We start from the raw sequence: 15,846 nt of genomic DNA, 5'->3' as shown, positions 1-15,846 counted from the left end.
TGCCTATTACCTAAGGTGGACAGCACTGAATTATCGAACCAATTTCGCCTCATAAGCCTTTGTAGTGTGGTGGTGAAAATTGTCTCCAAAATTTTGGCGGAAAGGCTAAAAACCTATTTCCACAATATCATATCACCTTCCCAATCTGCCTTTGTACCCGACTGTCTCATTTCCGACAATATGTTCATTGCAAATGAATTATTTCATTACATCAGAAATAGGAAAAGAGGAAAAAAGAAATTATTGGCAATGAAATTAGACATGAGAAAGGCTTATAATTGCTTATAATGGTCCTTTGTAGAGGTTACTCTCCTGAAGCTGGGTTTTTGTGGGAAGTGGGTAAACTTAGTAATGACCTTGATCAAATTAGTCTCTTATATTTTACTTGTAAATGGTATTGAAAGTGAGAAGTTTGCTCCTTCTCAAGGTATTCGCTAAGGTGACCTGCCGTCTCCTTTCATTTTCATCTTGTGTTCATAGGTTTTCAATTCTATAATTGGTGCAGCTGAAAGGGAAAGGCTGGTGCATGGTGTGAGGGTGTGAAATCGGACACCTCCTATTTCCCATTTACTATTTGCTGACGATTGCTTATTATTTGCTAAGGCGAAGTTATTGGAAATTGCTTGGAAGAACTACTTAGACGACTTCTACTGTGGCGCTTCGGGGCAAGAAATTAACTTGGTTAAATCAAGCCTCACTTTCAGCCCAAATTCTCTCAGCCGTATTATGAAGTGGTTTTCGAGAGTCTTGAAGGTGAAATATGGTGTTGGCCCATCGAAATATCTCAAGCTCCCTATGGATTTTGGAACTTCTAAGAAAGATATCTTTATGGATTTAGCGGAGAAATCAACTAAAAGAATTAAAGGATGGATGTTTCGTTTCTTATCTCAAGCAAGCAAGGAAACTCTTATGAAATCTGTGTGAGTTCGTTATCTTCCTATACTGCAGCACATTTTTCAATTCCCTCCTCAGTTCATGATAAAATGAAAAAATCAAAATCAGATTTCTTTTGGGGGGAGGTGGAAGGAAGAAAAAAAAAAACTCATTGGATATCATGGTCTTGATTGGGTCGATCAAAGGAAAGAGGAGGATTGGGTTTCAGGGAACCAGTTGTTCATAATAAAGCCTTACTTGCTAAGTAGCCTGGCGTTTATGGACTGAACCAACTTCTTTATGGGCCCAATTCATTAAACCCATTTATTTCCCTGATTCAAATTTTTTGGCAGCCCAAAACTGTAATAAACCTTCATGGGCCTAGAAGAGTTTAATGATACGAAAAAAAGGCTATCCTTGATGGTCTTATTTGGAAAATTGGTAATGGGCTGAATAAAGACATTTGGAACTGCAAATGGGTAAGCACCCTACCTTCTTTCAGCATCAGCACTCAATGACCCAATAGTTGCACAATGTCTAAAGTAGCTGATCTAATTGATCCTGTATCTAGATCATGGAAGGTGGACTTATTAAGAAGTCTATTCACTACAGCTGAAGTCTCATAAATTTTGAAGATTAAATTGAATATCACTCCTATGGAGGATAAACTATATTGGTAAAGAGCCAAAGATGGGAGATTTATAGGGGGATCTAAGCAATGGTCATTCTATATCCCCGGTCGCGGGGCGCCCCTAATAAATCCATCCGAATAGCGGTGAGTGGCCGTGGGTGGACTCCTCCACCCAACCTCGGAGTTATTCGAATTACTCTATCACCATCCTATATAAAGACCTCCGGTACCTAGAGAGGAGGTAATCTACTTCTTGTGATCTTACTTGATTTCATTGGTGTTGAGTCTTTTGGTGCTTGTCGTGGGAGAGTTATGGTGAAAAGTGCATATAATTTTCTATCTAATCAAAGGGATGAAGCGGCAGTGAAGAACCCATAATCATCTAAGACCCATGAGTGGGAGCTAGTGAAGCCTACTACTTGATAGCTGTTATGGAAGATTAAATCTCTACCAAGAGTTGTAAACTTTATATGGAGAACATGCGCACAAGGAATTGCGATTGGAGATAGTATGATCAAGAGAAATATGGATGTGGATCCAAGTTGTAGGCGATGTGGTAAGGAGTGAGAATCAGTTGATCATGTCCTCTTTGAATGTCACTTTGCTCGTGTAGTTTGGTTCGGCAATTGCCTTTCCTTTATAGTTCCAAGCAATGATCCAAAATTGCATTTGATTCTAGAAGATTGGAACAAGAAGCGCTTTACTACCAAGGTACATTAGGCTGAAACCTTTACCTTATTCTCTTTCACTTGTTGGCCCATATGGTTGGCACGCAATGAGATGTTGTTCGGGAATCTTACCCTCTCGCCAATGAAAGTAATTAGCAAAGCACAAGTTGCATGTAAAGAATTCACAGAGGCATCTTCCCATTTACAAAATATACGAGTTCAATCGAATGGTCTCAGCCCTTATGTGAAGTGGATTCCTCCGATAGAACACCACTTCAAGTTGAACACCAATGTCTCATTTATAGAAGAACTTTCGGAAGGAGGGATAGGTTTAATCTTGCAGGATCACTTGAGTACTCCTATTTTTGCAATTATTGACAAGATGAGTATGACTTTAGCACTGATGGGGGAAGCATTAGCAATTCGAGAAGGCATGTGGAAGCTCATTCAGGATGGTTACAATGATGTCTTCATCAAGACTGATTCCTCAAAGTTGATGGGTTACTTGGTGGATCCCAACCCCAACCCTCCTCTAGAAATTCATAGCATTGTAGAGAATATTTGGTCTCTAGGGGAAAACTTTGCTCATATTTCCTTTGGCACTGTTTGTAGAACTGCAAATAGTGTTACAAATTCTCTGGCATGAAATGCCTTGTCCATCGCATGTAGGACAATTTGGCGATGTTCCGATTCTTGGCTCTTGGAATTATGTAACCAAGATGTCTTGTGTAATCCATGCCCCTCTTCTTAATGAAATTACTCTTCACCTTAAAAAAAAAAAAGTTTGATACCCTACTTTTTATTTTTTGGGTAAGATTTCATACTGCAGTTTAATGGGCCAGTCTAAGGGTGTCAATCGGTACGGTTTTGGTAATTGGATATGGTACCAACTTTAAATACAAAAAATCAAAACTGTATCATATCGAATTTATGTGGTACGTTACGGTTTCAAATTTGCAAAAACGGTTCAGGTATTAAATCGGTTCGAAAAAACGGTTTAAACACAATATTTAGTGGGTACAATTTTAATACGAGCCAATCCATGACACTTTTGTTATTAGTTCATTAAGATCCTAATAAGATTTCAAACAAACAATTGATAGAATCTAATATTAACAGAAACAAAGCAAGTAAATCTAAGAAGAAGTGAAGGACAAAACAAAGAATTAGAGATATGATAAAGATAAAATGTTTTAATTGTAAAATTACATTTATATTCTTTAATTTGGTATAGTTTCAGTACATACTAACGATATGAGTACTTAAAACTAGAACCGTACCAAAGAAATTTGATTTTTATACGTACCATACCGATTTTGAAACCAGATGCAATTTGATAAGTTAAACGGATTTTGAATCGTACGTACAATTGCACGCTCGCAATTGTAAGAAAAATTCTTTTCTTTTTGTTGAATGGTATTTCTTCATTTGAATTCAACTGCAAAATCCGGAAATCAAACCACGCGAGAGAGTTGCCGTGGACCGGGTTTTGTAAGCACCATACACATCAATTTTTTCTGCTCCACTCTGCGAAGTTTTCCGAGAACGATCGATTTCTCTTTAACTGTGGAAGCATGGGAGAGGAGTTGGGTTCGAGTTCGACAGCCATCGACTCTTCTAACATAGGGTTCAAGGTAAGAAACTATACATGCTCCGTTTGGTTTAGGGTTCTTTGAGTTATAAAGTTCCTTTTCTTTTTATCCTTTGGGGAGGTTTGGGTTCACTTTTCTTTTCCTTATCGTCTTCAATCTTCTTGAATTTTGCAGCTTTTGAAGAAGTGTGGATGGAAGGAAGGAACTGGTTTAGGTGTTGCAGAACAGGTTCGTATTTTGAGCTTTATTTTAAATTGTAATTGTATTGCCTCCTGTTTGGCTCTCATAATTATCGGTCTGAACGGAAAGTTCTTCATTGCTTGGACGGGTAGAGAGTACTACGTCCATTTGTTTCTGTAGTTCACTGTTTTTATTTTGGTTGTATCTGTAATTGTGGATTTCTTTTGATGGCTTTGAACTTATCTGAAATCAGTCTCGTGGATGATGAACTCCTCTCAACTGTTTCTAATGGGTTTGTTGACGAAGGAATTATTTTTTTTATATGTTAATTTGGTGTCTTATTTTCTTGGTACTTTTCACTATCTCAAAATATTCGAAACTTCTACAAATTTTTGCCTTGATATTAGTTTTAGTATTATTGTCTGACGTGAGGGGACGAGCCTTGGAGCAATAGTTGGGTATCTCCATTGCGACATGGTTAATGAAGTTCTAGATTGGTAGGAGACCAACTATAAGCCAATAACCAAGATCTGATCTGAGTTGGATAATTTGGCTAAGTCAAATTTGGTGATTGAAGTCAAATTAGGATTAGGGTTAGGGTTTAAGGGAGGTTTAGTTTTGATGGTGGGACAGTTGATGAAGGAGAGTCTTCTATTGTAGGTCTTGTGACAATGATGGAAAGAGCTAGGATGAATTGGCAATAGGTTAGGTTAGGGTTAGGGTTTTGGTTTTGGAAAGAGGAAGAAGAGGGAATTTAGGGTTTTTAATGCTTAGATGAGTGAGGAGCTTGGATTGAGTTTCTAAGTGAGCAATTGGAGTACTGGATCCCAATTGAGGCCCGTTTGGTGGCTGGTTTAGTCTGATGGGTTCACTGTTTGGGAAATGGGTTCAAAGATGGGGAATTCTAGGGTTTGGTTGTTTAGAAGGTTAGAAGAAGAATGACTGGGGTTGGGATGGATTAAACTTACTGTTCTTGAGGAAATCCTTGTGCAAAAGCTTGTTTGAATAGAGAAACTTAAATAAAACTCAAATCTTGCCCGAGGAAAACCAAAATAAAGCTTCAAGGGAACTACCGCAGCTTCAAATTGCGAGATGTTGACTGGATCAAACACAAATTCTACCAACTTGATTGATCACAAGATCATATCTTCAGCCAAAAAGGAAATGTTTCAGAGCAGCAGCTTTAGAAGAAGTTATTTTCAAAATTTTATATGTTTAGTAGCTCTCCCCACAAATTTTCTTTATCTATAATGGCTGTAAGGCCTGTCCTGATCAACATAGCAGTTGAAGATCCTATAGCCAATCTTACTAACAAAGGACATTCCCCCTATAGAACTAGTTGTCCCTTAAATGGAAAGCTGCCAAGGACAAAAACCCTAAAATAAAACTAAATATGGACCAAAACAGCAAATCCCATGAGCAACTTTATTACCCATATCTTAGGTCTTTGAAAGTGATCTATGACATAGAAACCCGTGGATAAAAAATCAAAGGCACACCATGTTTAGAATCCTACCTAGACTTAATCCTAAGAAAAGAAGTCCAGTTTGGTGATGAATCAGCATCAGTGGTGGTCGAAGGTGCTTAGGGAGATCCTTAAATGTCATGGTCACCTCAGCACCTGGATAACCACTCATGGAAAATTACCTACTTTCAGCTTCTTGGGAGTTGGGACAATCCAAACAAATATTTGACTAATTTTAAATGACATATTATTTGAATTCCATCTTGACTTTTCTTTGTGAGGGATCAAATAACGGGGAGGCAGCTAGTACAAGGAGAAACTAAAGATGCTCTTTATGAACTAGTCATTAATAAGCCCAATAAGAAATGCCATTAGGAGAGGGATTGCTCTTCTTTACAACAATGGCATAATCGTTTTGGCCATCCGGACCTTCGTATTGTTCATAATTTTCTGTCAAAATTTCAACTACCTGTAATTTTTCCAATTTGAATTTTAGCATTTGCAGTGACTTGTCAAAAAGGGAAGAGCCATTAGCTTCCCTTCACCCAATCAGACCATAAATTCAATGGACCCCTTGATTTAATTTTCTCTGATGCTTTGGGGGCCTTCTCTATCCTGTCAACTGAAGGTCACAGTACTATATCCATTTTTTAGATGATTATAGTTAGTGTATTTGGCTATATCTGTAGTGAACGATTCGGATGTGTTTCCAACATTATTACATTAAAAGCTCTTGTGACAATTTGTTTGAAAGAAAAATAAAAAGATTCCATAGTGATTAGGGTGGTGAATATCGCATTGTTTCCCATTACTTGGAAAACCAACCGTGTTGATCATTATCATTGATCATTATCTACCATGCCCACATGCCCATGAGCAAAATGGCTCTGCTGAACGACACCATCACCGTATAATAGAAATTGGACTTGCCCTTGTGCCCATGCCCATGTTCCTCAGTCATACTGGCATTATGCTTTTGATACTGCAGTCTTTCTTATTAACAGAGTGTCTACACTTATCTTAAACAATCAATTCCATCTGTATGAATTATGTGACTCCCTCCTCAATATAGCTTCTTGTCTTTGGCAGTGCATCCTATCCTCTTTTTGAGACCATTTAATTTTCATGGGTTACAGCTCTCATCATCGTGAATATTGCTGTCTCAACTTTACCAATAATAAAATGGTCATTTCTCGTCATGTGGTCTTCAATGAAAACACTTCTCCATCCCTTGATTAGCAAAAATTGCTAAACTCTCAACCTTGTGCCCCATCCATTCTTGGGCCACCAACAGTTCTTCATTTGTTTTCCCAACCAATTAGACCTCTTCCAACTCAACCTGCAGCTCCATCAACCCTGAACTCATCTCTAATCTCTGTCCCTCCATCCCTACAACTTTAACTAGTTTGGACTCCTCATTACCATCCATAGATCTAGTTGTTGATTTACTTGTGTCAAATCTAATCCCGTTGAGCCATATCCTCCTATATGGAGTACCATAAGCCCGACGGGAAGGAACAATTGGAAGCAAACCAAATCTGGGAGGACGATTGGATTGGGGCATATCATTCGCTCTTTTGGATTGATTTGGAGTCTCTCGGTTCTTTTGGGGATTTGGGTCCTTTCGAATTGTTTTTGTTGGATTGTGTTTGGTTGGGCCAAGATTTGATCACACTAGTAGTGTGTTCTGTTGCTCGTCTTTCGTCCTTTTTTCTTTCGGTCTCTTTGTTGTTGCTCTCGGGTCTACTTTGTTTTGTTGGTTTGTTTGGTTTAGTTATTGTGTATTTAAGGAACCAGAAATTGGGGAAGTTATTTGTGGGGGTTTTTGTTCCAAGGATTCCTAATGTAACCCATCGTTTGGGTTAGACCTTCCAGGACCCTCTTTAATAAGAACCAGCAAATAATGGGCTGTTGAAGGATTAGGACATACTCTGTGGGTTGAAGGAGATGTTTTGGAGATCCTGGGAGCCTGTGAGTATCCTATGGGAGAGTTTGGGGTTTACTTGGGATGGCAGAAAATTACTAGTTAACCTATGGGACCATTTGGATAAACTAGGGTTTGTAGGAAAAGGTGGGATGCTCTAGGGTTGATGAAAAAAGGGAGGCGATATCCTAGGGTCGTATGGGATGATCTTGGGTTGGCAAAATAAAGGAATATATTGTTTAACTTGGGTGTGGGGGTTTAAGGAAAAATTTAAAGATTTAACAACTTAAATGGGAGGAAGAACTTGAGGATTTTAATTGAGGACCAAATTCTGATGGAATGGGGATGGGAAAAGGGTAAGGAAGTCCCATGGTTAGGTTGGAAATGGGGGTTGGAAGTTTAATCGGATCCTGAAGAATTCTTGGATCTTGGATTCTTTAAGGTCCTTATTTTTTGGAATTCTTTTCTGTTTCTGTTTTAGCTAGAACCAGGAGGGGGGGGGGGGAGGAAAAAAGAAAAACAGAAACAGGGGAAAGAGGTGTATTGCTAGAAAAAGGAAAAAAAGGGGGGGGGGGGGCTAGGTCTGTGATGAAGGGGGAGGGGCTGGAATAGGGCTGTGATGGAGGGGAGGAGGGGCTGAACTTACTTGTCAAGTGCTGTGATGGAGAATGCTGGCTTTAAATCAATGTAGGCTGCTGGAGTTGAAAAACAGAATGCTGAAATTGCTCTAGAATTACTTTTCAGCCAATCCGCAAGTGTCTCTTCCCCCACAGCCCGAGCCTCTGATTTATTCAATAACTCCAGACTTCTATCATTCAATAATAAGAGGCTTATTTATAGCCTTACAACAGAAACTTATTTGGAGTCAACTTGGACTCTAGTTAACTAACTTCGTCTAACTGGTTAATTAGACTTGGACTCCTAGGGAATCGACTTAGGATTAAAATTCTCTTTACAACTCAATACTAATTAAAATGAATCTCCCAACAATCTTGCAAAAATATATAGGTGATTATCCAGAAGGAATCTTTGCTAAACAAGGTTCCAACTGAGACTCTTGACGAGACTAGGACTCTGTCATATCTCATAAAATACTGATCCAAATGAAAAAAGTAAGGGTGAATCCATGACACTTGGATCGTTCCAACCAGACCCCTATTGAGCCCTAAAAGGGCTGAGAAAATGACCTGAATACCGCTGGGGTGTTTGGCCAACTTTAAAGTGAGCCTCTTGGGTCTGGTTCTTGGGGCCCAATTATAAGGGGGCTCAACCCGGGTTACATCAATTCCAGAATTTTTTAAATCTTGCTTGACAGATTGTGGGGGCCCAAGGGGATTTTAACCACAGCCTTCTGCACAGAATTTAAGTCTCCTCAAAAAACAAAACAGTTTGTGGGACTAAAAATTTGGAACCATTTCAACATATATCTCAAAAACAGCTGGTCAATTAGGATTGGTTTAGTTTTCGTTATCTTTCATTTATTATTTAGTGTCTTAGTTAATTCTGACTCCTCCAAATGGCTGTAGTCGATTGGACAGGGTTTCCTTTTTCTTTTATAATTTTATTCCTGAAAGGATTATGATAAAGTATTTTGTTGGATGAATGAAATGGTATTTTTTTGGTTTTGTGTCTTTCCTCTGTCCTCTCTTTCTTCGTCAATTTCCCTGGCTCTCTCATCTTCCCAAAAACTTTTCTTTCCCACCATGAGCTGATCTGCCCTGTTCTATCTGTATCATTTCATCATGGAATTTAGATGTAGTTTCGTGTTTCGTATTTCTTTAGCAATTTAGCAGTCAAGAGTTGAATGGGTACTATTGACCTAGTCATTTTAAATCAGAGCTGACTCAAATGGGTACGAGGAAGGGTTTCTTGAAAATTTGATTGTGGCATATGGGTTGCCTTTGGGATGATCTCAAATGGGAGCCTAAGGAATTTTTATTTTTATTTTTTTAATTTCTTTTTTGGGATTGGTGTGTTAGGGTTCAGTTGATACAGTAGTCACATTTGATAGAATGATTCCATAATAGCAGATAGCTCCTAATGCATTGATATCAAGAAAAAGGCTTATGGTTGGTTTCTTGGGATGGGGTTGATATGGCTAGAAGGTGTTTTTTAGATGTAAGATTGGGGTGAAACTTTTGATCAAATGTAGGGTTAGTGTATAGGAGTTATCCTCCAAATTTTGTTGGGTTTGGATGGGTTTGGATGGGTTTCTTAGGAGATATGGAGTTTATTTGTTTAAGCATATCAAGATCTTGAATAATTAAGAACTTGCTTGTTTTGGGGTTTAGCTTAATGAATTTAGGGGATGGTGTATGGATTCAGCTCTGTGTTTGGAATGGATCCAACGATTAGATTGATGTGGATCAAAGTTTGATTTTTGGGTGTCTTGGGGAGTTCGAATCATGAAAATAAAGGATCTTGGATCCTCTAACTGAGTAACTGGCTTCCCAAGTCAGTGCTTTCTAATCAGGTTTAGATAGCTGTCCAGAGTCAATAACAGCTAAGGCTCCAAACCTTAAGCCCAACAATGGAGTTCTAAATTCCCACACTTGATCTCACTTAGAGAGGAGTAAATAAAGTTTTCCAAGCTCACAGTCAGTAATTAATCTCACAAACTCAATCCGAATTCAATTCCTCTTTGGGGGTATAAATAGAGACCATAGTCTTTTCTGATACAAATATAAACTTGAAAACTTGAATGAAAATAAGACCCTTGTGTAACTTAGGATTTGGATACATAAATGTAAAAGACTACTCAACCTCTAAATCATGGAGGGCTGAAATAAGTCTAGGACTGATTAAACTTACATGAAAAGACAGTTCTGCCTTTATAACTTGAACTGGGCAGAATTATATTATATTGGACATTTGAACCAGCAGACTGAACCATGACTTACCAAAACTTAGAGGCTGTAAAAATAAACTAGTACGGAACTACTCTGACCACGCTACAACTGGTGGACAGCAAGCTCATAAGCCCTAATTGGGCTTCTTGAGTGGAGGTCCTAGGCCTGCATCAGGCTTTTACGCATGTTTTACCATTTAGTCGCCATTGTCATTTTGTTGGTGTCTTTAGCATTGAAGCCTTTGGCACCTCTATATTATGTGTGGATGGCTTTAGCATTGAACAATGTTCTTTTTTTCCTCCTTTTTTGTTCTTTTCTTTTTTATGGGGACCAAACAAGGTAGGTTTAGTATGGGCCCTTGGCCCTATGGATTTAGTATGGGCTTCATCCTTGCTACCTAGGTCTTTATTGAGAATGACCTTGTTCATGCTATCCGAAGTTTCTTTCTCAATCCTTCCTAGCTAGCCTCCATTAACCAAACCTTCCTCTGTCTCATTCCCAAAAAGCCTGGAGCCTCCTCTTTTTCTAATTTTTGGCCCATATCCCTCTGTAATCTCCTTTACAAATTTATCTCCAAAATCTGGCCAATCGAATCGAGCATGTCATGCCTTCCCTTGTGAGTCCAAATCAATCAGCCTTTATGTCTGACAACATTCTGCTCTGTGCAGAAATTGTCAGAGGGTTTGATAATTCCTCTCACTCCCCAACTGACCTCTTAAAGGTTGACCTCCATAAAACTTTTGATTCCATCCTTTGGGACTTCATTAGTGAGGTTCTCTCTGCTATGGGTTTCCCTCCTTCCTTCATCTACTGGATTGAAATCTGCATCTCTTCTCCTCAATTCTCCATCTTTCCAATGGTTCCCTTGCGGGTTTCTTCCCTTCCCATATATGTATTCACCAAGGATGTCCTCTCTCTCCTTATCTCTTCACCTTGGCCCTAGAAGTTCTATATCGGCTCCTTCAATCCAAAAGTGATTAACTTCTCATCTCCACCATTCTTAAGTGTAAATCTACTACCAAAAGTCTCTGCTTCGTTCGGTAAGCTTAACGGCCACGGCCCCGTGGCTGGTCCACCCACACTTGATGAACTCCTCGTCCGCCGCGGCCGAAGCTCACCCATCTTGCCTTTGCTGACGATCTCATGATCTTCTCCAAAGTTGACCACACCTCTATCTCCACCATTCTCTTCACTCTCTCCCTCTTTGAGAACCTATCTGGTCTCAAAGTCAATCTTGAGAAATCCACTATTTTCCTCTTAGGTATCTCTAACTCTGTTCGCTCCTCCCTTCTCCAACTCTCCAGGTTTAATTTAGGATCCTTCCCTATGACCTACTTAAGCCTTCCCCTCATCCCTAGTAAGCTTACTTGCAACCATTGCTCTTCAATACTTGATCACATCCGGAAAAAGCTCCAACTCTAGAAAGGTAAATTTCTTTCCTTTGCTAGAAGAGTCGTGCTCATTTAGTTCGTCCTCCAATCTTCCTATCTTTATTGATGCGGTATCTTCCCTCTCCCCAAATCTACCATCCATACCTTAGAATCCCTCTTTTATGCTTTTCTTTGGAAGGGTCAAGAAACCTCCCGTTTCCTCCACCCTATCAGTTGGGCTGCCATCTACCGGCCTATATCTAAAGAAGGCCTTGGAATCCGTCGAATTATTGATGTTAACTTGGCATGCCTCCTCAAACTCATTTGGAGAATTGCCTCAAAGCATGACTCCATTTAGGTCTCCTGGGTCTACTCATACCTCCTCAAATTGGACTCCATCTGGACTGTCCCGATTCTTTTCTCCTCTTATTGGATATGGAAAAAGCTTCTTACCCTCCGCCCTTGCGCCCTCTCTACAATCTCTATTCAAATCTCCTCTGGATCCTCCACTTCTTTCTTGCTAGATCCCTGGCATCCGATGGGTATATTATTCTCCCTTCTTGGTCCCCTGGATTGTATATGATTCTCGCATCCCTAAAGCTACCCCTCTCTCCTCATTTATTGTTAATGGCTCTTGGTCCCCTTCTTCGCACCCCAATCTCACACAAGTCTGGAACTCCCTACTCCACCTTTCAACCTCTACTTCTAACCACACCTTATGTATACCTTCCCAAACCAAAACCTTCACAACTGCCTCTTGCCTAGAACTTCCTCAGATCCCCTTCCCCCTCTGTCCCTTAGGCCCCTCTGGTTTGGTTCAAGGGTCACATCCCCCGCCACTCCCTCACCCTTTGGAGATCCCTTAACTTGGCCCTCCCCACCCAAGCTTTCCTCATCAGTCACCACATTCCCGCCCAACCCCAATTGCATTCTTTGTTGGAACGGTTTTGAGAACTTGGGCCACCTGTTTTTCTTATGTCCCTTCTCCCAATCCATTTGGAGTTTAGCCCTTGCTTCTATTTGGCCTAGATCGAGACATTCTTTTGGTTTTGTTCAAGATCGGAATTGGATCCTGAGAACTTTCTCTGGCTCCATGATTTGCGACCAAGTGGGTAAGCTCGTTTTCGCCACCACTATTCGCCATCTATGGTGGGAGCGCAACATGAGAATATGGACTTCCAAATCTCGATCCCATGTCATGATTTGGAATGCCATTTATTTTGATGTATCTTCTAGGCTTATTTCTCTCCCCCACCCCCCTGTTTATGACTCTCCAAGGAATAGGTTGATTGTTAGTTCCTAGAATCTAAACACCTCCCTTTCAGTCATCCTCTTGACTGGCTGCTGCCCCCCCCCCCCCTTGCTTCTCTTTGTGTCTCTTGTTTGTCTCTTGTTTTAATATAATTATTTATTCATCCCAAAAAATAACAGGGTAGGTTGGAGCCATTGCAAGCAAATGTGAAGAAGAACAAACGTGGTCTAGGTGCAGAGAAACCAATGAAGAAAACATCATGCCTCTCTGAAGATCATGCATCTGCAAAGAAAAGTGATAATGTGAGTCTAATGCCTCAAATTATAATTCCTTAATTTAATATTTGAACGCAGTGCACAAAATTGTGTTAATTGATTTTCATCTCTGTTCAGCCCGTACAATCACTGTTCAAGATTTTCCCCTTCCCCTAACATGGTTGGAAACTATTGGGTGTTTTGATCTTTGTTCTTCAGTTTATGGCTTTATGCATCCAATTTGTTAATAGTAGCTGTATATCCATTCTGCTGTTTGTTCTTTTATTTGGGTTGGGGGCTTAAATAGAAGGTATCCATTGTTGTAGATCTTACGTTTGTCTTGGATGTTTCTTTGGTTGTTGTTGTTGAGTAAAGTAAGTGAATATACAGGAGTACATGCTTCAGCAGGGTCCATGTGCATGGAATCCATAGAAGATAACAGCTTAAGGTGGCATAATTCTAGATTAATCTAACCTTTTACATTGTCATCAGGGATAAGCTTAAAGTTTATTTTCTTTGCTAGGTCATACAAGGTAGAAAAAAGATGGAGCAAGTTCCTGTTCTACATCCCGCTTGATTGATAAGGGACTAGATTAAGCACTTGTCTTGACCAGCACCATATTTTTGTTCCCTTCAAACCTGTCTGCAGCCCCTCTAATAAAGCAAAAAGTTCAGCCTAAAAGAAGTTTATGGCTGACACCTTGAGAAATGTTCCCCTTCTCAAAAACCACAGCAAGCCATCTTGACTTTTTACGTGGGATTATCAAATCCTGCACAGATTAGATAGGATCATCCAAATTAGGAAGTTCAGAAATCTCTCGCAAATCAAAGATATTAATGATATTTTCCTTGTGGTTGAAGGCTTCAATGGAAGGGCACACATTTAAATTGAATAACCACCATTTAGTCATATTAAGAATCCAATTATGGCTGGGTTTAATTCCCAAATGAACTACGTTGCCTATTTCCCTGATAGTAGCATGTAAGATGAAGACTTAAAAGAGCCAAACAAGTTTTTTCATTGAACAAATGCCCATCTGGGAAATGTTTGTAGAAAGTAATACTGCTCCATTCTTAAGCTTTATGGCCCAGCCAGCCAAAGTTTGTAGCGTGTTTGTCATTGAAATTAAGATTAGTATGCTTAGGTGATTCTTACACAAGTTTAAGTGCCATCCTTTTTATGATTGGGAATTGATGAATTTAGGAAAAGATATCTAGAAGGGGTGTTCTTAGATATGTGACACTTTGGAATTTATATGACTGACTATATTGTTTCATTTTGTTCATTAAAAAGATGAGAAGGAAAGGATGACGTTAAAGAATGTTGTGTGTGGTGTTTACTGGGTTATATGAGTTACTATTGAGCATGAGCCACATTTACTGTGTATCTCTTGTTATGGGTTAATTGTCCTCCTTTTAATTACTTCCATACTAACACTATTACTGCATTTCCTGTTGAATGTAATATTATTTTTTGCCTTTATATTGTATTAATTATTATTTTCTGCCTCTCAATTTCATTGTTATCAGGAATATTCACAATCGAGAAAGAAAACAAAAACAGTTTCTAAGAGGTTGAGAAAGATGTTGGAAGAAGAAAAACGCTTGCAAGAGAAGGAATTTGAGAGGGCCTTCTTCAGGGAGTTTTGGCCAGATAATGTTTGAAGAATGAAGTACTGTCATCTCTCTGTAATGTAGCTGGCTCTTTGTTGCTAGAGTTCTTGTACAGGTTTTTGAGCCTTTCCTTCTGAGAATTTATCCTTCTATTCCCTAGTTGTCTCATTCCTTCTGGTACATGGGCATCCTTTGGCCTTTCCAGCATTGTAAAAAACAGAGAGAATGTAAATTTTTTGTGGATTGAGGTCACTTCATATAGGTTTTTTTTTTTAACCTTTGACAAGACTGAATGTGGAAGTGGAAGAAAAGGTGTTGCATCAAATTCTCTTCTGAATGTATTTGTTCCCCCATCTAGAAGCATTTTCCCATTATTTTCACTGATTGATTTGTATTGAGAATCATATTACAAGAGTAAATTACTGAAACTCTTGATGGTGATCTTGTATTTGACTCGATCATGGAATGATTTGAAGCTGTTCATGGTGATTGGAATTCAAATGGCTCAATAAAAAGGCTAATACCTCCAAGTAGAGGTTTGAGATCAAATTTCTTGACGCCAGAGGCAAAACTCCTACTTTATATTATGTAATACCCCCATCTTTAACATACACAATTGCCATTTAGTTGAGTCATTATCCAAACATTTCTTTTATGATTCGCCCCTTAGGGGATGTTATGAACTTTGTTGCCCTTCACGCTTTCTTGACCACAACAACAACAAGATTAGAATCCCATTTGTAGACCAAGAGATTATGGAATTTAGCTACTTTACATCTTAATCATAAAAAGAAGTACCTAATCATACAAATAATCAAATATCCAGTCCTAAACAAAAGTAATTATATATTTATTTTAAATATACAAATATTCAAATATTCATTTGTTGTAATAATAATGCGATTTGCACTTAAGAGAAATACAAAACTCAATTAAATTAAAATAAATTAATTTACAAAAGAAATGAAGAGAGGTATGGATCAAACCGAATCTCTTCTCGACAATTAGTTCTTGCCTATGGTGTTAGCAAATTGATGAACTTTGCCTACTAAAATACAACTCCTAAAATCAATTTGAGTTGCACTCTAACAAATTGGACTCAAATCTCAATCGAACTTGATAGAATTCACTACATTTAGAAAGTAGAAACTATAGAAAATAATTAATTTATAGA

At 38.9% G+C, this 15,846-nt stretch overlaps 1 protein-coding gene across 1 annotated transcript; it reads left to right on the top strand.

The window, feature by feature from the left end:
* Positions 1 to 3,625: 3,625 nt before the first annotated feature.
* LOC149012602 (D111/G-patch domain-containing protein) lies at positions 3,626 to 15,102 on the top strand. The gene is made up of 4 exons (XM_089160045.1): positions 3,626 to 3,806; positions 3,939 to 3,992; positions 12,984 to 13,106; positions 14,589 to 15,102. The coding sequence occupies exons 1-4, from the start codon at positions 3,747 to 3,749 to the stop codon at positions 14,721 to 14,723; spliced, it is 372 nt and encodes a 123-aa protein (XP_089016171.1). The 5' UTR covers positions 3,626 to 3,746; the 3' UTR covers positions 14,724 to 15,102.
* The last annotated feature ends 744 nt before the right edge of the window (positions 15,103 to 15,846 follow it).

The sequence above is a fragment of the Hakea prostrata genome, chromosome 6, assembly GCF_041222555.1.
Source record: "Hakea prostrata isolate BN-2017 chromosome 6, UWA_Hpros_2, whole genome shotgun sequence".
Lineage (NCBI taxonomy): Eukaryota > Viridiplantae > Streptophyta > Magnoliopsida > Proteales > Proteaceae > Hakea > Hakea prostrata.
This window is presented reverse-complemented; position numbering and strand designations above follow the sequence as displayed.

What these genes read in the sequence shown, in the direction of transcription:
- LOC149012602 (XM_089160045.1), top strand. Translation starts at nt 3,747, where the DNA reads ATGGGAGAGGAGTTGGGTTCGAGTTCGACAGCCATCGACTCTTCTAAC. An exon ending in CTTCTAACATAGGGTTCAAG is followed by an intron (nt 3,807 to 3,938) that starts GTAAGAAACTAT and finishes TGAATTTTGCAG; the next exon opens with CTTTTGAAGAAGTGTGGATG. An exon ending in CTGCAAAGAAAAGTGATAAT is followed by an intron (nt 13,107 to 14,588) that starts GTGAGTCTAATG and finishes CATTGTTATCAG; the next exon opens with GAATATTCACAATCGAGAAA.